The 26,330-nt window shown below is 40.2% G+C and overlaps 1 protein-coding gene across 1 annotated transcript; it reads left to right on the top strand.

Moving 5' to 3' along the window:
• The first annotated feature begins 974 nt into the window (after positions 1–974).
• LOC306663945 (small EDRK-rich factor 1) lies at positions 975–12,055 on the top strand. Its single transcript, XM_079144595.1, has 3 exons — positions 975–1,142; positions 1,901–2,009; positions 11,786–12,055. The coding sequence occupies exons 1-3, from the start codon at positions 1,136–1,138 to the stop codon at positions 11,856–11,858; spliced, it is 189 nt and encodes a 62-aa protein (XP_079000721.1). The 5' UTR covers positions 975–1,135; the 3' UTR covers positions 11,859–12,055.
• The last annotated feature ends 14,275 nt before the right edge of the window (positions 12,056–26,330 follow it).

Raw genomic sequence — 26,330 nt, 5'->3', positions numbered from 1 at the left:
CTTCTGTATGTATTTGAAATCGTCCAAAAAATTTTTAAAAATCCTTTTTTTCTTTCCACATTTTTGGGGTGCATTACAGTTGTACATGATGAAACTGTTTTAAAAATCACGGACCAAAATTTGGGTGTCCAGACCATTTCCTTTCGTAACAATGGAAAAGGTAAGAAAATAAGGATCAGCCAAACAAACCACAAAACACTTTTTCTTCTGTAGCAGGCACTGGGAAATGAACCCAGCCTCTCACACATGTTAGGCAAGCATCCTACCACTGAGCTACTTCCCAGCCCCGTGGAAGGCTCACATGTTTGTTTCTAGCTAAGGCAGATGGTCCCCAGCTTTTGCGTAGGCTGAGGTTATTCTGAGCTATTCTAAATCCTGCCCTCTTCTTCCCACCTCACAATCCAAGCACAGAGCCAGTAACCTAAAACTCCGAAAGCACTACTGACTGCTACAGGACACTGGGATAAAATGAGAAAAGAGCAGAGTTTAGATTCCATGTTAAATTTGATTCTCAGTTCTATCAATTCCTTGTCAGTTAGGTCAGCCTGTTCTGTAAAATGAAAACAATGAAGCCTACCTTGCAGGCTTGTTGCTAGAATAAGGAAGGAAAACATAAATGGTCCACACTGTCATCCACAGTTAACCCTCTAACTGGTCAGTTGCCTTCCTCCCTTTTCGCTTCTGCAAGGGGATGAATAAAAGCTAACCTTCTTTGTCGAAAGTTAAGATTTTGTAGCGTTTATTGTCCCATATTGCAAAAAAATGGCTGATTAAGCCCCAGTACGTGGGGAATCCACACTGCCTATGCCACTCAGGCACGGGACCTGCTTGTCGGAACTCCTGTGAACCCTAGAAGCCGCAGGGCCGGGGTGCGGTCGGTGCTCCGGAGCTGCGACCCCGCCCTCGGGAGCGACCGCCCTCAAGCGCGCACGCGCAGTAGCTTGCCAGCCACGCCGGCTGCTGTTGTCGGGGCTCCGTGGGCGGGGCGGCTAGCGGACTGCGCGGAGGCGTTGCCCCGCGGAGGGCGGGCACGGGCTCAGCCTTCTTGATCTGCGGGTGGCGACCGTAGCTGAGCGTGCGAAGGAGCCGTTGCTTCTCCTAGTAGCTCTCTTCCAGGCTCCGTCCGGTGGTCGGCATGGCCCGTGAGTGTGCAGACGGGTGAGGGAAGCGGCGGGCGAGGGAGTCCCGTACCTAATCCGACACCGGGGCAGCGGCGCGGCGGGAGGGGAGCGGGGACAGCCGGGCGAATCCCTTGGGTTCGCCCGGATAGGGACTACGGCTGCCCTCAGCAGAGGGATGGTCGGTTGGCTCCAGGTGGAACCGGCGCCTTGCCCTCAGCTGCGAGTTTGCATGGTAAGGAACACGCCTCCAGGAGGCGTGGGGAGACGACCGCCCCAGGAAGGGTCCTAGTCTGGAGGCGGTTCATAGCTGCTCCCTGAAATCCGAAGGCCTGACGAGGATTGGGAGCCCCGACTGGGTGTTCTCCCTAGTTCTTTTGTTTGGCCCTCACAGGTGATGTTTTATGAGCATCTGCATTTGCTAGTCCAGTTTGTGATGGGCTGAACTTGAGCTAGGTGGGATCTCTTGTGTGTCTTTTTCCACCCACACCCCTCACATGCTAGAACTTATTTTGGAATGCTGGATTGTACAGGCATATCATTGCAATGCTTCTTTTAAAAGCTCCGGTATTTATAGCTAGTGAACACCTAGACTGATAATACTCTTAAGCTCTTAGGTGTTTACCTTTAAGCTTCTCCTGGTCAGATGTGGGAGCATCTCAGTGCAATGTTCTGCTTGCTTATTCATTAAAAAGCAAACTTAAGACTCATTTAAATAAAAGCCCTTTAATGAAATTAATAATTTTGAAGATGGGAAAACTGCGTGCTATTTATCTTTGTAGGTGGAAATCAGCGAGAACTTGCCCGCCAGAAAAATATGAAGAAAACCCAGGAAATTAGCAAGGGAAAAAGAAAAGAGGATAGCTTGACTACCTCTCAAAGAAAGCAGAGGTGAGTGGAACTAATAGAATTTTCAAGTCACTGAAATTTTTATTAAAACCACATTTCCATAAATGGAAAGCATTTTTTAAAAACAGAAGAGAATAGCAGTTATGAATATCCATTTTGTGCCAAGCATATTAAAACCTTGTGGAGTAGTCACCATCCCAACCTGTGGACAAAGAATTTAAAGCTCTAAAGCCCTTATTTTATTTGAAGAGAATTTCACACAGCCTCTCCACAGCTGTAAGAACTTTATTCAGCAAAATAATAGAACATCTTCCATACAAGAGCAGTTAAATGCTAGGGATACATTTTCAAAGCAGTCAACCTACCCAAAGTAGTCTGAATGACAGGTGACTCGATTACAGTGATAACTGTTCTGAAAGCAGTAACAAAAAGTACATGTAGTGTATTGATTCCTGAAGATTCATTGGGTTGGAGAGAATGCATGTAAACCACTTAATGATATATGAGCTTTTGTGACAAACAGTGCTGACGACAGCTTAGAGGTAGATCACCTGCTTAGTAGTGTGAGACCCTAGGTTCCATCCATAGCACCACTGGCGGCGGCAGCGGGGGGGCGGGGGGGCCTGTAGCTGTGTGGTAGATTACTGGCCTACAATTCTTGCAGCCCTAAGGTTTAATCCCTAGAACTACAAGACCCTATATGACAAGTAATACAAAATAGCCACAGAAATACTTTAGTGAGAGCCTAGGAGAAAAATGAATGCATGTATGTTTCTTAAAAAAAAAAACTAAATAAAGGTTAGTTTTACTCTCAAATCTTTTTATTTTTCTTGGTGCAAGAGACTGAAGATTGAAATTAGGCCTCTTAATTATACCACTGAGATATCCCCAAAATCCCATATTCTAACATCAAATTTTATTGTTCCTATGGAACTTGGAGGTCAGGTGAATAACTGACTACACATACTTCATTGTGACTTAGGGTGGTTCTCAGTCCTGCACATGAGCGGGGAAACCTTGACACCTACTCAAACCTGTACCCTATACACAGTTCTGATTTTTTTTTTTTGGGGGTGGGGGGTGTACTGGGGCACTTAACCAGTCCTTTTTATTTTTTATTCTGAGACAGGGTCTTCCTAAGTTGCTTAGGCCTTACTAAGTTGCCTCATACTTGCTATCCCCTTGCCTCAGCCTCCCAAGCTGTTGGGATTATAGGCGTGCACCACCACATCCAGCTGCAGTTCTTTTTTAATTAGCCTGATGTTGGGCATTAAAAGCATGCTAGGTAAATTCTATTGTATCTACGTTATAAGTTAAACCTGACTAAAAACTAGTTCCCCAGGTGATACCATTGTGTGGCTAGAGTTGAGACTCAGTTGTTAGATAAAAACCCTTCACTATCACTTGACACTTTCTTGTGACAGTTATTAGTTGAGCAAAGAGCTTTGCCTTAAATTTCTTTTTCCTCACTTTGGGGTAAAAGTGGTATATATAAGTGACCCTGAAATAGTCTTTTTATTACAGAACTTACTCTAGCTTGGTTCAGAAATAGCCATTGTTTACTGAGTACCTACTCCTTATAAAGCTCTGTACTAGCTGTTCTGTATGTATTTCTATTCATCATAGCCTTTTTCAAGGTAGTTGTTTTAATCAGCTTTTTCACTGCTATGACTAAAAGATCTGACCAGAACAATTATAGAGGAGGAAAAGTTTATTTGAGGGCTTACAGTTTTAGAGGTCTTAGTCCACAGAAGGCTGCCTCTATTCCTCAGGGCTTGAGGTGAGGCTGAACAACATGGCAGAAGAGTGTGGCAGAGGGAAGCAGCTCACACGATGATCAGAAAGCAGAAGGAGAGATCTCCACTTGCCAGATACAAATATTTATCTCAAAGCCACATTCTACCACTTCAGTTACCACTCAGTTAATCCCTATCAGGAGATTAAGACACTGATTGGGTTAAGACTCTTCACAACCCAATCATTTCTCCTCTGAACCTTCTTACATTATCTCACACATGTGCTTTTGGGGGACACCTCACATCCAAACATTAACATTCCACCCCTAACCCCCAAATGCTCACAACCATCTCACAATGCAAAATACATTCTGTCCATTCCCAAGAGTCCTCATAGTCTCAACAGATCCAAGATTGCCCAAAAGCTCAATCCAAAGCTGCCTCTGAGACTCTGGGCAAGCTTTGTGAGTTCCTGTAAAATTAAAAGCAATTTACAAATATCCAATATATAAAGGTACAGAGTAAACATTTCCATTCAGGAAAATAGGTGTATAGAAAGAAGGGATAGGACCAAAGCAAGACTGAAATCCAGCTGGGCAAACAAGTCCTATAGCACCACATCCAGCATCTGGGGCACATGGCATGGTGATATTCTGTTCAGCGGGCTTCTGTAGCTCCGCCTCTGTGGCCTTGTTGGTTGCAGCTCAAGTAGCCTTTCTGTTGGCTTGTCTCTGCTGGATTCCTGCAGCTTTCCTAGGACGATATCCCACTTTACTGGCATTTCTTAATCTCAGGGGTTTCCACTGCATCTTTGACTTCCTCCTCCCATCTCCACACTTTGCCCTCTCTGGGGCTGCCCACAGGGACTCTGAACCTGCTGCACCTTGCCTGGCCTCCCAGGCCTTCCTTTGAAATCTTGGTGGGAGCCTCCATGCCCTCCTAACTCCAGTATTCTGTATTCCTGCAGAACCAGCACCACGTGGTTGACACCAAGGTCTGCTGCACTTTGAGCAGTAGTAAAACCTCCAGGGACCCTTGTTGCAGCAGCCTCTGAGTGCCTGAGTGACTGAGCATGTTGAAAAGACTTCTTAGGCCCTCTTGTGCAGGAGGGATCCCCTACTGGTCTCAAGAGAATTTTCACTTTTACTCCCTTGAGCCTGAGATGCCCTCAAGCCATCTTTCTTATTGTCTCTGGGCAAAGTTACCAGTATTTCTTTAGTGGCAGTAATGTCTTTAACAACTTCAACTTCCATAACCTGGATTTTACTCCTGCCTTTCAAGTCCAACTTTTTCAAATCTTTCTGCTCTGCTTTCTGCTCCTGATTAGCACAATAAATTTGGCTAAAAGCCACCAGCAATATCTATGCAACCTCCTGAAAGCTATGCTGGCTAAATATTTCTTCCACCAGATTAAATAAGTCCATTGCTTTTAAAATCATTCTCAAAAACCTCAGGACACAGGCAAAATGCAGACAACTTCGTAGCTAGAATGGCCTGTACTCCAAATTCCAATAGAGTTGTCAAGAGGTTGAGCCCCGTCCTTGCTGTCCTTGCTCCCATTAGCATTCTGGTCTTCTGAGCTTCCACCAGAATCAGCCATTAAGCTCCACTTACAAAACTAAAGCATTTCCAACTTGCACTGCTAAACATCTCAAAATCCCTCCTACCAATTTCAAAAATGCTTCAAAAGCTTCTGAACCACATGGTCAAGATAGTCACAGCAGTGACCCCACTTCTTGGTATCAATTTCTGTTTTACATTTTTCACTGCTGTTACTAAAGGACCCAACCATAACAATAGTATTTACACCAATCTGTAGGATAGGATTCTGAAGGTTTAGACTGCAGTAACATTATTAAGGTCATATAGCAAGCACAGCAGAGCTCAGTTTCAAACAAAAGTAACTATGATTGTTCTGTCATTCTATATATTTTTTTTCTTTGTAGCTATCTTGTTTTTACTTTTTCATTTTTACTGTTGGCTTTGCATAAATGTCTTAGAGTCATAGACAGGGGTATTCAATTCTCAATTAAAATCTAATTCTAAATCTTTTCAAGAACATAGAAAAGCCTAGACTTTGAAATTGGATGGACATGAGTATTTATGTGATTTGGAGAAAATTATTTAGTGCTGAACCTTTTTTTGTTTTTAAATATGAAACATACAGACAGTAACTCAGAATTGTGTGATTTAGGCTAGAGCCAATAGTGCTAGGCACATAGTGGGAGTTACATACATAGCCATTAGTATATATATATATATATATATTTTTTTTTCTCTTGTCTCATATTAAGTTCTTTTTTATTTATTTATTTTTTTAATTGTAAACAAATGGGATACATGTTGTTTCTGTTTTTACATGGAGTAACAGCATACCATTTGCATATTCATACATTTACATAGAGTAATGATGTTTGATTCATTCCGTTATTTTTTTCCTTCCCCCCCACCCCTCCCACCTCTCTTTGCCCTCTATACAGTCCCTCCTTCCTCCATTCGTGCCCCCCTACCACCCCCCATTAAGTGTCATCATCCACTTATCAGTGAGATCATTCGTCTTTTGGATTTTTTTAGATTGGCTTATTCTCCAATTTCATCCATTTGCCTGCAAATGCCATAATTTTATTATTATTTATAGCTCAGTAATATTCCATTGTATATATATATACCACGGTTTATTTATCCATTCATCAATTGAAGGGCATCTAGGTTGGTTCCATAGTCTGGCTATTGTGAATTGAGCAGCTATGAACATTGATGGGGCTGTATCTCTGTAGTATGCTGATTTTAAGTCCTTTGGGTATAGGCTGAGGAGTGGGATAGCTGGGTCAAATGGTAGGTCCATTCCAAGTTTTCTAAGGAATCTCCACACTGCTTTCCAGAGTGGCTGCACTAATTTGCAACCCCACCAGCAATGTATGAGTGTACCTTTTCCCCCACATCCTCTCCAACACCTATTGTTGCTTATATTCTTGATAATCACCATTCTAATTGGGGTGAGATGGAATCTTAGAGTAGTTTTGATTTGCATTTCTCTTATTACTAAAGATGGTAAACATTTTTTCATATGTTTGTTGATTGCTTCTAGATCTTCTTCAGTGAAGTGTCTGTTCATTTCCTTAGCCCATTCGTTGATTGGGTTATTTGTATTCTTGATGTAGAGTTTTTTGAGTTCTTTATATATTCTGGAAATTAGTGCTCTATCTGAAGTATGAGTGGCAAAGATATTCTCCCACTCTGTAGGCTCTCTCTTCACATTGCCGATAGTTTCCTTTGCTGAGAGAAAGCTATTTAGTTTGAATCTATCCCAGTTATTGATTCTTGCTTTTATTTCTTGTGCTATGGGAGTCCTGTTAAGGAAGTCTGATCCTAAGCCAACAAGTTGAAGGTTTGAACCTACTTTTTCTTCTATAAGATGCAGGGTCTCTGGTCTGATTTCAAGGTCCTTGATCCATTGTGAGCTGAGTTTTGTGCAGGGTGAGAGATATGGGTTTAGTTTCATTCTGTTGCATATGGATTTCCAGTTTTCCCAGCACCATGTTGAAGAGGCTATCTTTTCTCCATTGCATATTTTTGGCACCTTTGTCTAGTATGAGAAAATTGTATTTATTTGGGTTTGTGTCCATGTCCTCTATTCTGTACCATTGATCTACCTGTCTATTTTGGTGCCAATACCATGCCGTTTTTGTTACTATTGCTTTGTAGTATAGTTGAAGTTCTGGTATTGCGATACCCCCTGTTTCATTCTTCCTGCTAAGGATTGCTTTAGCTATTCTGGGTTTCTTATTCTTCCAGATGAATTTCATGATTGCTTGCTCTATTTCTGTGAGGTACGTCATTGGGATTTTAATTGGAATTGCATTGAATCTGTATAGCACTTTTTGTAGTTTGGCCATTTTGACAGTATTAATTCTGCCTATCCAAGAACATGGGAGATCTTTCCATCTCCTAAGGTCTTCCTTAAATTCTTTCTTCAATGTTTTGTAGTTTTCATCGTAGAGATCTTTTACCTCTTTGGTTAGATGGATGCCCAAGTATTTTTTTTTTTTTTTTTTTTTTGAGGCTATTGCAAATGGAGTTATTTTCCTCATTTCTCTTTCAGCTGTTTCGTCACTTGCATATAAAAATGCTGTAGATTTACGCGTGTTGATTTTATAGCCTGCTATTTTGCTGAATTCATTGATGAGTTCTAGAAGTTTTCTGGAGGAGGTTTTTGGATCCTCTAAATATAGAATCATGTCATCCGCAAATAGTGACAGCTTAAGTTCCTCTTTTCCTATTCGTATCCCTTTAATTTCTTTAGTCTGCCTAATTGCTCTGGCTAGAGTTTCGAGGACAATGTTGAATAGAAGTGGTGAAAGAGGACATCCCTGTCTTGTTCCCATTTTTAAAGGGAATGGTTTCAGTTTTTCTCCATTAAGAATGATGTTGGCCATGGGCTTAGCATAAATAGCCTTTACAATGTTCAGGTATGTTCCTACTATCCCTATTTTTTTCTAGTGTTTTGAGCATGAAAGGGTGTTGTATTTTGTCGAACGCTTTTTCTGCATCAATTGAAATAACCACATGATTCTTATCCTTATGTCTATTGATATGATGGATTATGTTTATTGATTTACGGATGTTAAACCATCCTTGCATTGCAGGGATGAACCCCACTTGATCGTGGTGCACAATTTTCTTAATATGTTTTTGGATACAGTATGCCAGTATTTTGTTAAGGATCTTTGCATCTATATTCATCAAGGATATTGGTCTAAAATTTTCTTTCCTTGATGTGTCTTTTCCTGGTTTGGGTATGAGGGTGATATTAGCTTTATAGAATGAGTTTGGTAGGGTACCCTCTTATTCTATTTCCTGGAATACTTTGAGAAGTATTGGAATGAGTTCTTCTTTGAAGGTCTTGTAGAACTCGGCTGAGAATCCGTCTGGTCCTGGGCTTTTCTTGGATGGTAGATTTTTAATGGCTTCTTCTATTTCTTTGCTTGATATTCATCTATTTAAATTGTGTATGTCCTCCTGGTTCAGTTTGGGAGGAGCATATGTCTCCAGAAATTTGTCAATGTCTTCGGTAGTTTCTATTTTGTTGGAATACAGATTTTCAAAGTAGCTTCTCATTATGTTCTGTATCTCAGTGGTGTCTGTCGTGATATTTCCTTTTGTCTTGGTGTGGATCTGTTGTGATTCTGTGCATTTGGTGTTCTGTAAGTTTCTTGTATTTGATTTTCCATTTCATTCTTCAGGTTTGGGAAATTTTCTGATATTATTTCATTGAATAGGTTGTTCATTCCTTTGGTTTGTATCTCTGTGCCTTCCTCAATCCCAGTAATTCTTAAATTTGTTCTTTTCATGATGTCCCATAGTTCTTGGAGATTCTGTTCATGATTTCTTACTATCTTCTCTGTTTGGGCAACTTTATTTTCAATATTAAATATTTTGTCTTCATTGTCTGAGGTTCTGTCTTCCAAGTGGTCTAGTCTGTTGGTGATGCTTTCCATTGAGTTTTTTATTTGGTTTATTGTCTCCTTCATTTCTAGGATTTCCATTTGGGTTTTTTTGAGAATCTCTATCTCTTTGGTGAAATGATCTTTTGCTTCCTGCAGGTGCTCTTTCAGCTTATTGGTATTATCATTCATTGCCTGCATTTGCTCTCTTATCTCATCCTTTGCTTTGCGAATCATCTTAATCATTCATGTATAATCTGAAGTTCTTTTCTGACATTTCTTCTAACATACTGTCATTGGGTTCTATTACTATAGAATCTAGATTTGTTTGGATCATTTTCTTCCCTTGTTTTTTCATGTTGTTCATGTATCTTCCCCTCTAGCACTGCAGTTCTGGGGTATTGCAGATTTCCCCCTATAGGCTTATAGTGGCCCTATAGGTTTCCAAAACCCTTTCTTTAAGGGGAGATCAATATTAGCAGTGCCCAAATCAGACACTATGCAATCCTAGACCAAATAGCCCCTATGGGGACAATAACAAAATTGTCATAATAAACAAAGTGAGTTCAAATATTATCTTCGGTAAAACAAACAGGTTTGCAATAAGGTCTGCAGTTTCTAATGGAAGACAAAGAGGATGCAGAGGGATGTAGAATGTGGCTGTTAATGGGATAAGAAAAGAATATACAGAAGTTCTAGAAAATAGAAAGGGTGAGAGTGTAATCAAAAGAAATCAGATGTTAGCATGCAAAAAAGGGAGAAAGAGACTCTGAGGGAACAGGTAAACAGAAGGAAAAGAGAGCAAGAAAAGTAAAGAAATAAAAACTTAAATTTTTTTAAAAAGGAGAAAAAAAATCTACTGTATAGCAGTCATATACTAATGAAACCTCCCAGTGTTCAGTAGCCTGATGTATGAGAGGTACCTGACAATGAGCTTCAAGCCTCCAGCAGGCGTCTCAGGATGGGATTTGCCCCACCCAAAGATCGGAGCTATGGCTTCCAGGATTATCCAAGATGGCTGCTCTGGCTTCGAAATGTGTTGGCAAATGGGGAGCTGCAGCTCAGGGGTGGACGTGGTCAGCTGGAGGTCCTGGAGGCGGGATGCGGTTGGTCCGGCAGGGGTCCTGGAGGTCCCGTGTGTTTGGTGTGTTTGTGGGATCCTGGAGGCCAGGTGCAATCAGTTCGTCTGGGGTCCTGGTGATAGGGCGCAGGCAGTTGATCTGGGGGTCCTGGCAGCAGGGAGCAGTCAGTTCATGTGAGGGCCCCAGAGGCAGGGAGAGATCGGTCGGGCTGAGGGATCCTGGAGATGGGGCTCAGTCAGTCCGGCCAGGGGTCCTACGGGGCCTGGCTATTGTCTCAAAATGGCGGCAGCCACGTGTAATCAAACCTGCAGGTATTGTAACAGTGAACTTCCAGGCGGCAGCAGGCAGCTGGTGCTCCACTGGCGATTGGCGATCGGTTTGCTGACTGTTGTCGGACGGTAGGGAGGTGAACCTGGAGCATTGGGTGACGGATAGGAGTAAGGCAGGCGATGGACAGGCGAGAGGCAGGCCAATGGCCGCCATTAGTATATTTTTATAATATGCATCTGGGGTGGTAGCTCAGTGGTGGAGACACTGATTAGCATGTGCAGGGCCCTAGGTTAGATGTCCAGTGCCAAAATATAAGTATTTTTTTCTTTTTGTTTTTTTCTTACAGTTGGAGATTAAATCCAGGCCTTGTACATGCTAGGCAAGCCCTGTAACACTAAGCTACAGCACCAGTCAATAAATTTTTTAGAAATTAAAGTAAGAGTCCCATGAATCTTTGAATCACCTAGCCCAGGTAATCTGGTTATAGTTCACAGTTAATATAACATATGGAGGTTCAGCCAGAGACAAAGTGTTAAGAAAATGCCCTGAATATTTAGCTTTTCGTAAAAGTAAGCCAATTTTAATCACTAGCTACTGGGCCTCTTTGTAAGAAACCAAATTGTTTCATCTGTGTCCTGATCCTAGGTACTAGTTAACATATGTAGGAGACTTCCTGAATTCCTCTTTCAGGAAAAAAATTAGAGTGAATTAATGTTAACAATCTAGAGTAATTACCATTATTTCTGCATATAACTATTTAATGTCAGATGTTTTAAAATATATTCATGACTGTTCATCAGAACAACCTTTATATATATTTCTCCAATTCTGAAACAACTTTGAGATTATTTGCCCAAGGACATGGTAACAGTGTGAATGGTGTTCAGAATAAGATCTGACTGCAAAGGCTTTCCAGACTTTGCCTTTCCATTCTGTCATCATATATGAAAACAGAAAAATGTGCATATTTTTATCTACTTTTAAATTGTCTTCTGCTGGTTGCAATGGTGTATGCCTGTAATCCCAGCAACTTGGGAGGCTGAGGCAAGAGCGTCATAAGTTCAACACCAGCTTCAGCAACTTAGGGAGGTCTTAAGAAAGTTAGTGAGACCCTGTCTCAAAAAAGGGCTGGGGTTGTGGCTTAGTGGTTGAGCACTCCTGGGTTTAATCCCTAGACCCCAAAATAAATAGTCTTCTAATGAACTGAATGAGTTATGTATAGAAAACAAATGAAAGTATAAAATTAGTTTTTCTGTGACAACTTACAGCCTTTTCCCCCATTATAGGGACTCTGAGATCATGCAACAAAAGCAGAAGGCAGCTAATGAGAAGAAGTCTATGCAGACAAGAGAGAAATGACAAATGGCCTTTTGGAAGACCTGGGTGCTACAGCCAACTGGGTGCATCATAAGCTCTAGGACCAAGATTTCTTAAGAGTGAACATTCATTACATATATTATAACTTATCTTTATAAAACTGTCTATTTTAAACTTTACTTTTCAGCCTTAGTGTGATGTTTTAGGACTGTTCTTCAAAGAATAAAGCACTAACCATGCATGTGACATTGGTGAACATTATTTTTTACCAGCAGTGTACATTTATGTAATAGAGTAGCTAGGTAATGTGACTCAGAGTTGGTTCTCTTATATAAATCTAAAATCTTTGTCATGAACTTTGTTAAAATGGATCTTTAAATTTTATTGTCTAGGGCTGGAGATATAGCTCAGTGGTGGAGAGCTTTCCTAGTATGCACAAGGCCCTGGGTTCCACCCCCAAACCCACACAGAAAAAAATGATTGTATAATTGAATTTAAGATTCCTTTGTGCCCAGCGTGGTCACACATGCCTGTAATTCCAGCTACTCGGAAGGCTGAGACAGGAGGATCATGAGTTCAAGGCCAGCCTCAGCAACTTAGTGAGACCCTGTCTCTAAATAAAACATAAAAAGGGGGGGTTGCTGGGGATGTGACTTAGTAATTAAGTACCCCTAGGTTCAATACCCTGTACCAATAAATAATAATTTTGCTTCATAATCAACTGGTTTTTGTATGAAGAAGTTAAAATACATTAAAAAATTCAAAGCCTAAGTAGAACTTGTTCTGAGTCCTCTCATTTACTTTATATTCGTTTAGTTGGTATTTCACCACACCTGGCTTAGCCGGAGGTTTTTGTTGTTGCTCCTTTGCCACACTGGACACTAAACCCAGAGCACTCTGCCATTAAGTTAGATCCCCAGCCCTTTGTTAAAAATTTTAACAGTCTCACTAAGTTGCTGCAGCTGGCCATGAATTTTCAATCCCCCTGCCTCAGACCCAAGAAGCTGGGATTACTGGTAGGTGCCACTGCACCCAGTTGATCTTTTAAAATTCTTTTTATTAAGATAAATCCTTGCTAAGTTGCTCAGGCTGGCCTTGAACTTAGATCCCCTTGCCTCAGCCTCCCGTGTAGATGGGATTGCAGGAATGCACCATTGCACTCAGCTCAGCCTGAGTTTTTAATGTTCATATTAGCACAAATTTTTTTCATTAAAGTAAAATGGTCTATCCCTTGGATTAACTTTGGTCTTCAACATTTTCTATGGTAGTAGTCACAAAGGCAAAAAGGGTACACTTAAGTTACATTCTAGTAAAAGGGATTAATTCTGATCTCACCACAAAGATTATGAGTCTGATTTCTGTAATTGTATCTCCAGAATTTCTACACAAAAAAATAAGCAATAAATACAAAAAAAAAAAAAATTTAGGCTCTAAGCTCTATCTTTTATTTACTTCCTTTTCAAGCAAATACTTTCCATAGTTTAAAATATCCTGTGGAGCAGGCTGGGGAGATAGCTCAGCTGGTAGAGTGCTCGCCTTGGAATCACAAAGCCCTGAGTTTGATCCCCAGTACTGGAAAAAAAAAAAAAAAAAAAAAAAAAAAAAAAATATATATATATATATATATATATATATATATATATATATATATATATATCCTGTGGAGTGAAGGGATTTTAGACTTTTTAAAACTTAATTCTTATAATCTAGGGGAAAATTAGTTTCCAAAACGACATGGATATTAGAATAAAGATGATGTCTCCACTATAATTAATCCTTGAGACAGATTAAAACTGTTCTTGAATAATTTTATGACACTTAAATTCATTGTTAAAATAAGAGTTTTTTGTTTGTTTTATTTTGTTTCAGGTACGAGGGGTTGAATCCAGGAGTGCTTAACCATAGTCACATCCTCATCCCTTTTTATTTTTCATTTTGAGACAGGGTCTCATTAAGTTGCTTAGAGCTTTGTTAAGTTCCTGAGGCTGACTTTGAACTTGTGATCCTCCTGCCTCACCCTCCTAAGCCACTGGCCTGCATCACCACATCAGGCTTAGGGTTTTACTTTTAACCTCAACATGACCATAGACATAGGAGTTATCTGAGAAGAAAATTGAATCTAATTATTCTTATTTGCTGATACCAATCACATAGCATATTTAAGCAAGACAACTAAAAATAAACTTCTAAAGAAACTGGTTGATTATAAGATAGGGAAAATAACTGTAATTTTAGTAAAGTTAATTTACATAGTAACTTCAGTTTAGATATTCTTTTGATTTGTTGCCAAAACAAGATAAAGTTATTTAGTTCTAACTTTAGAATTTAATTTGGAAAACACCAAATTCCAAACAACACTTTTGTAGGCATTAAAAATACTGTCTTATGGGCTGGGGTTATGACTCAGTGGTAGAGCACTCACCTAGCATGTGTGAGGCACTGGGTTCAGTTCTCAGCACCACATTAAAAAAAAAAAAAAAAAAAAAGATATCGTGTCCATCTACAGCTAAAATGTTAAAAAAAAAAAAAAAAATACTGTCTTAGCCAAGCATGGTAATGCTTGCCTGTGATCCCAGCAACTCTGGAGGCTGAGGCAGGAGGATTGTGATTTCAAAGCCAGCCTCATTAATTTAGTGGGACCCTAAGCAACTCAGTGAGACCCTGCCTCTAAATAAAATATTAAGAAGGGCCGGGGGTGGGGGAGTCCTGAAGTTGTAACTCAGTGATAGAGCACTTGCCTCACACATGTGAGGCATGGGTTCAATCCTCAACACCACATAGAAATAAAAGGTACTATGTCCATCTGCAATTAAAAAAATTTTTTTTTTTAAAAAGGGCTGGAGATATGGCTCAGTGGTTAAGTTCCCTTCGGTTTAATCCCATGACAATTTTTTTTTTAAGTTTTTAAATATTACAAATTGTCTTGCATCATCCTCAAAAGGGGTGAAAAATTGGGCAAAAAGGGAAAATTGATCACTGACATTTGTCCTAACTTTAAAAAATTATTATTTCCTAATATTTAAAATATACATTTTGTTCATCCTTATATTTTTATAGATGGGAAGAGTTTACCCACTTCCAAAAATTAACTTTTTTTTTTTTTTTCTGTACAAGTTTCTTTTTAAGGGCTGGGGATATAGCTCAGTGGTAAAGCACTTGCTTCACAAGTGAAAGGCCCTGTGTTCAATCCCCAGCACTGGGGGGAAAAAGAAAGAGAGAAGTCCCTTTCAGGCACCGTGAGGTGAGGCTTGCCTATTATCCCAGCTACCTGAGAGGCAGGAAGAAAGGCAGGAAGATGTTGAGTTCAAGGCCAGCCTGGGTGACATAGCAAGACTCTGTTTCAAAAAGAGAAAAAAGATTATTTTCAAGTTATATCTTGTAAAGAGACCTTTTCTGTTCAAGGTAATATCATGTAGTACCTTAGCTTTGTATCTATAGTCTGCTTCAAAACTATTGAACTTTGAAAAATATCCCTGAAGTGAAAACCTAATATAAAATTGACTTTGACAGAATATGATATTTTTGTTTTACCCTCTGTGTCAGGGTTTTCAAGAAGTGATATAACCTAAACAGGGAGCATGTTAACTTCTTAAGATAAATTCTAATTCCTTTTGGTGATGAGGACTCATTTGAAGAAATAACAACAAAGAAAAATTCTTCAATTCCTAGTACCACACACACACAAAAAGTCCATAATAATTATAAATCAGTTCAAAACTGAGTAAGAACATCTATTAAACTGCCTTCCAGGCTTGACATGGTGGTGCACACCTGTAATCCCAGTGACTCAGGAGGCCTGAGGCAGGAGGATCACAAGTTCAAAACCAGCCTCCCTAACTTAGGGAGGCTCTGAGCAACTCAGCAAGACCCTATCTCTAAATTAAATACAAAGGGGGCTGCGGATGTGGCTCAGTGATTAAGTGCCCCTGAGTTCAATCCCCAGTACCCAAAACAAAACAAAGCAAAACAAAAAACCTGCCTCCTATAACTTTCTCTACTAATGTATTTGCTATATGGTAATTAAATATTAGAATATATTATTATTCTTAGAGATGGTCAAATCATAAAAATGAAAATGTCACTGAAAAAGGAGAATTGACAAAAAGTATGCTCAAATGTACTTCCCTGTAAAATCCACAACCATTTAGGTATGGTATAGCCCATGCCTATAAACCTAGCTACTGGTAAGGCTGAGTCAGGAGAATCACAAGTTTCAGCCCAGTCTGGGCAAATTAGTAAGACTGTCTGGGGAAAAAAAAAAAAAAAAAAAAGAATTGGGGATGTAGTTCAGTGGTTAGAGCACCCCTGGGTTCAATTCCTAGTATGGGGAGAGAAAAAAAAAAAAAACTTTTGTGTAGTACAAATAATGTATGCACATTGAAACTTCATAGCTACAACTACAATTGGATGATTTGCCTAGGGAAAATTGAGATTTTTCTAATTTGATATCATAACTTATAGAAATATTTTCCATGATACATACTACTCTTGCTACTTAAGCAGCTGGATGTTACTTTGCTTACTGGAATATTAGTGCAGAAATGTTTCTTTAAGGACAAAATCATTTTTTTAAATTTTGGTTTTGTGGAACTAGGGATTGAACTCAGGGCCCCAGCATGCTAAGCACTCTACCACTGAACTATATTCCCTGTCCGTGGGCAGCATAGTTTTATTGCACTTTTCTTCATACTTGTGTATGAAGTCCTATTTAATCCTGCACCCCCCCCCCCCCTTTTTCTTTTTTGGTATAGGGGATAGAACACAGATGCTTAACCACTAAGCCACATCCCCAGTCCTTTTTAGTTCTTCTTTTTTAATGCTTTTTTAGTTGTCAATGGACCTTTATTTTATTTATATGTAGAGCTGAGAATTAAATCCAGTGCCTCGCACATGCTAGGCAAGCACTGTACCACTGAGCTACAACCCCAGCCCTCTCTTTAGTTTTTGAGACAGGGTTTCATTGAAGTCCATTAGAGTCTTGATAAGTAGCTGAGACTGGCCTCAAACTTGGCAATCCTCCTGCCTCAGTCTCCGGAGTCACTGGGATCCCAAGCATGAACCACCACTCTCAGCCCTATTGCATATTTTTATAAACATTTACTACATGACAAAGGCTTTTATTAAAGACTTCTGTTGTTGTTTGAGTGACACATGCTATAATCTCAGCGACTCTGGAGGTTAAAGCAGAAGGATCTCAAACTGTAGGCTAGACTAGGCAAGTTTAGTGAGACCCTGTCTCAAAATAAAAAGAGCTGGGGTTGTGGCTTAGTGGTAGAGCACTCCCTGGCAAGTGCAGGGCCCTGTATTCCATCACCAACACTGGAAGTGAGGAAAGACTGCTTTTTATTGTTCAAAGTCTCATTTGGCCTTGTATCACTAAAGGTGACTATTAGAGTAGCCTATGAATGGACACTTAATATATAGTCATTTTTTTTTTTTTTCTTCTGGTACTGGGGATTGAACCCAGGGTGCTCTACAATTTATTTTAAGACATGATCCTACTAAATTGCCCAGGCTGACCTTGAACTTGTGATCCTCCTGCCCCAGCTTCCCAAGTGACTGGGATTATAGGTGTGCACTACCATGTATACATGCTTTAAGAAATACCACACCAGCCACGTGTGGTGGCACATACCTCTAATTCTGATCATAGCAATTTAGGGGGCTGAAGCAAGAGGATCACAAGTTCAAAGCCAGCCTCAATGGAGGGTGGGAGGGGGGGCAAGAATGGAGGAAGGAGAAACTGTGTAGAGGGAAAAGAGGGGTGGGAGAGGTGGGGGGGAAGGAAAGAAATAACAGAATGAATCAAAAACTATTACCCTAGGTAAATGTATGATTACACAAATGGTATGCCTCTACTTCATGTACAAACAGAAACAAGATGTATCCCATTTGTTTACAATAAAAATAAATTTTAAAAAAAGCCAGCCTCAATAATTTAATGAGGCCCTAAGCAATTTAGTGAGACCCTATCTCAAAATAAAAATGAAAAGGGCTGGAGATATAGTTCAGTGATTAAAGTACCCCTAGGTTCAATTCCTGGTACCAAAAAAAAAAAAAAAAAAAATTACTGCTGATTTCATAATATATTGGAATTTTTGTTTGTAAGGAAGAGAATGAGATTAATTTGTTAATGACAAAATATTTGGAAGGGTAAGACTCCAGAGTCAAGGAAAACTTGAAGATTCAAAGTTCTGGAAAGATCATGAATGGGAATAGCTCTAGGTTCCTTATGAGAGCTGCTGTAAGGGTTTTTTCCCCACAGTGCTGCTAATCAGGTTGAAAATTTGCAACTATTTATAGTCTTCATGTTAGAGTGTCACCAACTGAACTAACTTGGGTTGTTTCCAATTCTCAGCAAGGGGAAGGCAGGTTGTTTACATTGATGGTAAAATCAAGACTACATCCTATAACCAATTAGTGATCCTCCAAACCAATTTGAGGTTCATTGTCAAAGGAAGAATGGTTTCTGAGCATACTGAAAAAAAAAGTATTCAATCCTCTTATTACAAGGCTAAGATTAAATTTTACTTATTTTTAAGATTAAATTTAAAAAATGCAAATAAAGGGTAAGGCAAATATGAAGGGGTTAGGTGAATGTCTGATTTATGTCTACCAACATTTCAAACCCCTAAACTACAGGGCTTCTTCATTTTAGAAAATCTGGAAGAAACAACAAAAGGGCTAAAAGAGACTTGACATTAAATTCTAAATAGCAATTTCTTGGAAAACATCTTTTCTTTTTTTTATTACCCCTCTTCTCCAGTACTGGCGACTGAACCTAGGGGCACTCTATTACTAAGCTACATCCCCAGTCCTTTTTATATTTTGGGACAAGTTCTCACTAAATTGCTGAGGTTGTCCTTGAGCTTGCAATCCTCCTGCCCTAGCCTCTGGGTATATAGTGATATCTCACTGTACTTTGAACCTTTTCACTTTCTTAATGGTGTTTTTTGTTTCGCTTTGTTTTGTTTTGTGGTGTTGGGGATCAAACCCAGGGCCTCACACGTGCCGAGCACCCAACTCTACCATTGAGCTACATCCCCAGTCCTTCACCAACCTTATTAACCTACTTTAATTTATCGATCTTTTACTTTGTTTAGTGTTATTTGTGTTGCGCTTTAAAAATCTAACCTCAGATCATGAAGATATTCTAAGATATTTTTTTAAAAGAACCGTGCCTAGTCCCCCTTCTTTTTCTCTCACTTTTCTCCCCATGCCCTTACAAAACATCCAAGACTGATGATGGATGCCAGGCTCCCCCATATGTACGGGTGAATATGCGTGGTAGGAGAGCTATCCCTAGAGTAAATCTGACCCATGTCCACTTAGATTTCTCTCTTTTGTGATCCACTTAGCAAAAGCCACAGGCATCTCTGCTGAGGAAGAGAGACAGGAGAAGTGGGTATAAATGGAGAGGCCTTTTAGAATTGCTAGCATTTGGATCTGGAATGTACCCCAAAGTCCCCTGTGTTAAAGGTTTGGTCTCCAGGTGGGTGATATTGGGAGGTGGAGGAACCTTTAAGAGGTGGGACCTAGGAGGGGGCCTTCAGGCTCTGGAGACCTGCCCTGGAAAGGAACTGTGGGACCCTGATATCTGTCTCTCCCCATATCCACCTCTCTCCTTCCTGGCAAGGAGGTGAGCGGTGTTTTGCCCTGCCACACACTTCTGCCAGGATGTGCCGCCTCACCAGAGGCCCTGTGCAGTTTGGCTGACCAATCATGGACTAGAACCTCCAAAACTGTAAGCCAAAATAAACCTTTTCTTCTTATAAAATAATTAATAAATAAAGCACTGGGATTTGGGGATTTAGCTCAGTGACACAGTGCTTGTCTAACACATGCAAAAGCAAGGTGCTTAGCAACTCTAAATAAAGTACAAAATAGGGCTGGGGATGTGACTTGAGTAGTCAAGGGCCCATGAGTTCAATCCCCGTCCCCTCCTCAAAAAAAAAAAAAAAAAATTGAGATCTTTATATCTTTTGTTACATCCCAGTCTTTTTTATTTTTAAGACAGGTTCTCACCAAGTTGCTTAGGTTCTCATTAAGTTGCTGAGGCTGGCCTCAAACTTGTGATCCTCCTGCCTCAGCCTCCTGGGTTGCTGGGATTATAGGCATACGCCACTATGCCCAGCTGCACCCTGTTGGAATATTTGCAACTTTTGCCACTTCAAATAATTCTGTAATATATAGGGTCATACTTGTTAATCTCCATTTACCATGCTTTTATTTCTTTTAAGAGTGAATTTTTAAGCTGGCATGCTGGCCCACACCTGTAATCCCAGCAACTCCAGAGGCTGAAGCAGAAGGATTACAAATTGAAAAATAGCCTCAGCAAAAGCAAGGCACTAAGCAACTCAGTGAGATCCTGTCTCTAAATAAAATACAAAAACTAGAACTGGGGATGTGGCTTGGTGGAACCCCCCCCCCCCAAAAAAAAAAGAATAGATTGTGTGTGTGTGTGTGTATGTGGTGCTGGGGATTGAACCCAAAGCACTCTACCAACTGAGCTATCTCCCCAGCCCCCAAATAATGGATTTTTAAAGGTAGGATTCCTATTTTATATCTTTATTTTTCAACAAGAGGGAAACCATTTATCCATACTCTTGATCATATCAAGTACTAATCTCTAACACTTTTACCAACCTGAGTGGAATATGGTTAGTTTTTAATTTGAAATTCCTTGATTCTAGAGGTTAAGTATCTTTTCATATAAACATGGATGCTTCAGTTTTTCCCTTGGGTACTATCCAGTATTTCTTCTCTGCCTTATGCTTTTTATTGCATTTAATCTTCACATGTATGTACTACTGTTATGTCTTTATTTATTTATTTATTTTGGTACTAGGGATTAAACTCAGGGAAGCTTTACCACTGAGCTATATCCTTAGCCCTTTTTATTTTTTATTTTGAGATAGCATCTCACTGAGTTGCTTATTCTTGCTAAATTGCTAAGACTGGCCTCAAATTTGTGACCTTCTTGTCTCAGTCTCCCAAGTTGCTGGGATTACAGGTATGTGCCACCACATCCAGTTAAGAAATTTCAACTTTTGCTGCTTTAACAGTTTTGTGATCATCCTTGTACATCAATCATTGCCATCTTTCTGATCTTCTACATCCTGAACTACAGTAAGAAATTAATTGTTTTAGGCTTGTCTTTTGTTTATCCCATGTGACAGACAACTCCAAAATATATTATTCAAGTTGGAAATCTGATCATTAATTATTTGAAACTTTTTGATTTGATCATGGGGAAGTTCCAAGAATTACTGAAGAAAAGGTTTTGGGCCAACCACAGTGGATTACATGCCCATAAACCCAGTGACTTGGGTGGCTGAGGCAAGAGGATCATAAGTTTGAGGCTAGCCTGGACAACTTGGCAATATCCTGTTTCAAAAACTAGAGTCTGAGGACGATGTCTGCACACAACTTCTTTTGCATGAGTGCCACGTGATTCTCTGCAGGGCCAGAAGCCTGCTCTGTAACAGGGTCCACTTTATCCTTTGAAGACAGCCCTGGCTGCTCAGTCACTGCAACTTATTCTTCAAATGGACATGTTTCTTTCTCTTCCTCTCTCCCTCCTCTCCTGTAGTCTCTCCCTGCTCCTCCCTGATCTCTCCCCATCCCTATTCTCAGGAAAAACAGGATTATCTTTCTTCCCCCTCCTAGCAGAGTTATCTGTCCCTGAGTACACACCCACCACAGGAATAAGTAATCCAGACTTTGGGGATGGTACCAGAAGATCTCAGAAATGACTGTCTCCCAAATTAACAAGTGGATTAGAACTCCAATAGAGAACACCTCTTTAAAAGCCCCCCTGTTCCTGCTCATGGACAGATCACAGCCTTTGGGACAGGAGTCCTCTTCATTTTGAAAGAATGGACATTTTTTTAAGCTGTCTGTTTTATCTCAACTCCCTAAGGTCTCCCTCCCAGTGATGGGAACAAAGCCCTTAAAGCTGTTCCAGGAAACAGCCCCAAACAGAGAGTAAAAGGGTAAATTGAGCAAGATAGTGCTCAGACAGTTAAGATATATAGGATATAAGATTACCAGAAACTGTTGACCAGAATCTACGCCCTGTTGTAAAACATTGTGAAACATGTTGTATGTTATCAGCAAACCCAGACCCCCCTTTGGAATTTCCCGGTGGCTTTGTTCCCCTTTTCCCTTCCATGTGTGACCCCTCCCAATGTGTGGTTTCTGCCTTTATAAACTTGTAAGATTTTCTGCTAGGGACTCGACTCCTACATGAGTCACGAGTTGGGTCCCAGCGCACTGGAATAAAAGCCTCTTGCGGTTTGCATCAAGTGACACCTCCTACGGTTGATTGGGGTTGCCGTCGATCCGTGGGACAGAGTTGGGGGTCTCCTTTTTGGGGGTCTTACAATTTCTCCTTTGCTAGCAAAGCAATAAACTTTCTTTTTCCTTTTTCTCAAAAAAAAAAAAAAAAAAAATTAAAGGGCTGGGGGTCCTTACTGGTGGAATGCCTTAAATTTGATCCCCAGATAAATAATTATTTATCTTGTGATAATTTAATTTTTGGATATGTAAATTTGTACAGATACATGAGGTCCTAGGCTCAAATACCCAACTTCAAAAGAATTATCCATATTTATTTTATTCTTATTTATTTATTGTACTGGGGATCAACCCAGGGGCACTTTACCACTGAGTTACAGTCCCAGCCCTTTTTATTTATTTATTTGAGACAGGGTCTTGCTAAGTTGCTTAGAGCCTCACTAAGTTTCTGAGGCTGACTTTGAACTCGCAAACCTCCTGCCTTAGCCTCCCAAGTCACTTGTGACACCATATCTAGCAATATATATACATATATTATATATGTATATATATCTTATATATATGAATCTTATATATCTCCATATGAGATACTTATCATATATATATATTTATTTATTTATTTTGAAGAGGAAAAGTTTATTTTGGCTCATGATTTCAGAGGTTCAGTCCATGTTTGGCCAACTCCATAGTTTTGGATCTGAGGAGAGTCAGAACATAAATGGCAGAAGGCAATGTGGGTGGAAAAGAGCTCAGGACATAGCAGCCAGGAAACAGAGAGAAACCATTTTAATTTTTTATCTGGAGACAAGATGTTGCTAAATTGCGCAAGCTACCCTCAAACTTGCTTCCCTCAAACTCACAATCTTCCTACCTCAGCCTCCAGAGTCACTGGGATTACAGGTATGTGCCACATGCTTGGAAAAATTATATATATTTAATATGTACAAATTGATGTTTTGAAATACATTCTGAAATGATCGCCACTCTGGGTAAACATCACCACTGTAGTCACTATATTTATACTCTTTGACCAACATCACCCCATTCTCCCTTCCCCCAACTCTGTGTGTGTGTGTCACTGTGTGTACACTAGGGACTAAATGCAGGGCCTCACATATGCCAAGCATGTGCCCTACCACTGAGCTACCCACCTAACCTTGGTACTTTGTATACATATAGAAATTCAAGACATTTAGGGAGGAGCCCTTGAACTTCCTTTGCTGGGCTTAGAAAATATATATAACCAGATCTGGTAGTGCATACCTGCAGTCCTACAGACTATGGAAGCTGAGACAAGAGGATCACAAGTTTGAAAATTCAAGGCCAGTGATGGCAATTTAGAGAGATCCTGTCTCAAAGTAGGGCTGGGGGTTTAGCTCAGTGATAAAATGCCCCAGGGATAAATCTCTAGTAGTGCATGAGAAAACACACACACACACACACACACACACACACACACACACACACACACATTATAATATGTGAATTAAAGTAATCTGACAATCCTAGAAGTTTAATAAAGTACACTGGGGCTTGGTTGTAACTCTGTGGTAGAGCACCTACCTTGCATGCACAAGGTTCTGAGTTTGATTCCTGTTGGGGTTGTAGCTTAGTGGTACAACATGTACATGGCAGGTTCCAGGCCCCAGGTTCAATCACCAGAACCAAAACAGACAACAGGATACTAGAAAACCTGTTTGAGGGGCTGGGTTTATGGCTTGGTGGTAGAGCACTTGCCTTATATGTGTGAGGCACTGGGTTTGATACTCAGCACCGCATATAAATTAGCAAATATAAAGGTCCAGCAACAACTAAAAAAATTGTTTTTAAACTTGGCAAAAAAAACCCGTTTGATTAAAAAATAAAAATGAAAAAACCTGTTGATTCATGTAAAGACAAGTATGGGTTGACATGCACAATGGTGTGTAGCGGGGTAAAGATCCTTAGACAATATGTAGAGAGAAGGCTGTGCCCTGGTCTGAGTTACTCCATGATATATAGAACAACAGTTCAGGCTGTGCCTAGCCCTGAGTTGCTCCATTTTACAAAGCAGCAGTTTGCAATGAGTTCCTCCATTTTGAGTACAAGCGCTATGGTAGAATGACTCTATGCTTTGTTTATACAAACAAACAACCACCATCTGCTCAGGTTAACTATAAGGCACAAGTTAATGATTTATTCATGCCTACTTATCAAATTAAGTCAGGAACACATGGACACCTGGGCATATCAAATCATATCATAAATGCCAGACACAGGAGCTTATTGATCTCACCAGATGAAACTCCCTCATAACCCATTAAAGGGGACACACCCCAAGACTGGACACAGAGGCACACACAAACTCATGAGGTTAATAGGTAGTGAACTCCTGATTCTGTCCCCAGGGATCCAGCACAGCAAGATCCTCCTGCTTGCCATGGCTCACTTAGACCTGCCTACAGTCAAAACGCTCACCTAGAGCCAGTTCCCAATAGCTCACATATACTAGTAAGTTTTTTGGCTGGTTCCTGGTTAGAAATTTTATGATCACCTACAGTGACTATTTTGCTTTTGTGTCCAGTCTTTGCCTTTGCTCTTGGTACTGCTGCCTCTTGAAACTCTGTGATCCTCTAAACCTTTTTTTTTTTTTTTTTTTTTTTTTTTTTTTTTTGATTGAACCATAGAGGTACTTAACCACTGGACTACATCCCAGCCTTTTTTTTTTTTTTTTTGAGGACAGTCCCCCTAAGTTGCTGAGGCTGGCTTTGAACTTGTGATTCTCCTGCCTCAGCCTCCCAAGTAGCTGAGCTTATAGATGTGTGTCACTACGCACAGCTCCTCTAAACCTTTCTTAGCCATTCTGTAACCTATATATCATGTGTAAAGCATGATGTGTGACTTGAATGTTATAGTTATTAGTAATTAAGATTGGAATGGAATACAGGAACCTGTGATCACCTGTCACAACACCAAGTGAATTATATTTCTGTGAATTGAAATGAATGAAAGTAATGTAGCTTGTAAATTTATTCTGACATCTGTGAAAGACACAAATGTATCCAGTTTATGTTGATGGTATAGCTAGCTCAAGACAATGTATACAATATTTTATCCCTTTTTGGGTTGGGCAGCAACTGGGGATTGAACCCATGGGCTCTCTATTACTGAACTACACCTCCAGTCCTTTTGATTTCTTTCTTTTTTTTCTTTTTTTTTTATGGGACACAGTGTCTCCCTAAGTTGCTGAGGCTGAGGCTGGCTGGAACTTGTGATTCTCCTGCCTCAGCCTTTCCAGTCACTGGGATTACAGGCTGGCACCCAGCTTTTTTACTTTTGAGACAGGTTCTCGATAAATTGCTGAGGCTGGACTTGAACCTGCCAATCTCCTGCCTCAGCCTCCCCAGCTGATTATTATTTTTTTTTTTTTAACTTCTCTTTTTTTGGAGCCAGGGATCGCTTTGCGCAAGCAAGGCAAGCACTTTAACACTGAGTTACAGTCTAGCCTTTTTGTTTGTTTCAATTTTTCTGTTATTGATGGATCTTTATTTATATGCGGTGCTCAGAATGGAACCCAGTGCCTCAGACATGCTAAGCAAGCTCTCTACCACCCAGCTACAATCCCAGCCCTCTAGTTCGCTTTAAAAACAAACAAAAACAAATTAAAAAAATCCTGTTTGTTTTTAAAACAGGGATCGAACCCAGGGGCGCTTCACCACTGAGCCATATCTCAGTCTTTTTATTTTGAGACAGCGTTTCACTGAGTTACATTAAGTTCTCCCTAAACCTGCTGAGGCTGACTTAACATTGAGACCTCCTGCCTCAGCCTCCTAACTAGCTGGATGATTATAGGAGTGAGCCACCACGCTAGGCTGCTTACCCTTATTTTCTTAACTATCTTCCACTAACATTTTCTGAGAGTTTATTGTTTAAAACACAGCAAAACAAAAAAGCCCTGGCCGGGAGCGGTCAGCCTCAGCAGCTCAGTGAGGCCCTAAGTAACTTAGCTTGACCCCTGTCGCTAAATAAAAAAAGGACCTGGGGATGAGGCTTAGTGGTTAAGTGCCCCTTGGTTCAATCTCTGGTACAAAAAATAAAATTAAAAAAAAAAAAAAAAAAACCCTGATGGAATCACTTTACAAAAGTACAACAAAGCAAAACCAAAAGGTTAAGAGAGAAAAGACTTAGGAGAGAAAACCCCGCGCCACCAAGCTGCGAGGGCGGTAACTCAAAGGC

This window comes from Sciurus vulgaris, assembly GCF_902686455.1.
Source record: "Sciurus vulgaris genome assembly, chromosome: 6".
NCBI lineage: Eukaryota > Metazoa > Chordata > Mammalia > Rodentia > Sciuridae > Sciurus > Sciurus vulgaris.
The sequence above is the reverse complement of the archived record's forward strand: the minus strand, read 5'-3'. Positions and strand labels throughout refer to the sequence as shown.

Bases quoted from the DNA above. Each gene is read 5' to 3' on its own strand.
- LOC306663945 (XM_079144595.1), top strand. The intron at 2,010-11,785 runs GTGAGTGGAACT...CCCCCATTATAG, and splicing joins ACCTCTCAAAGAAAGCAGAG to GGACTCTGAGATCATGCAAC.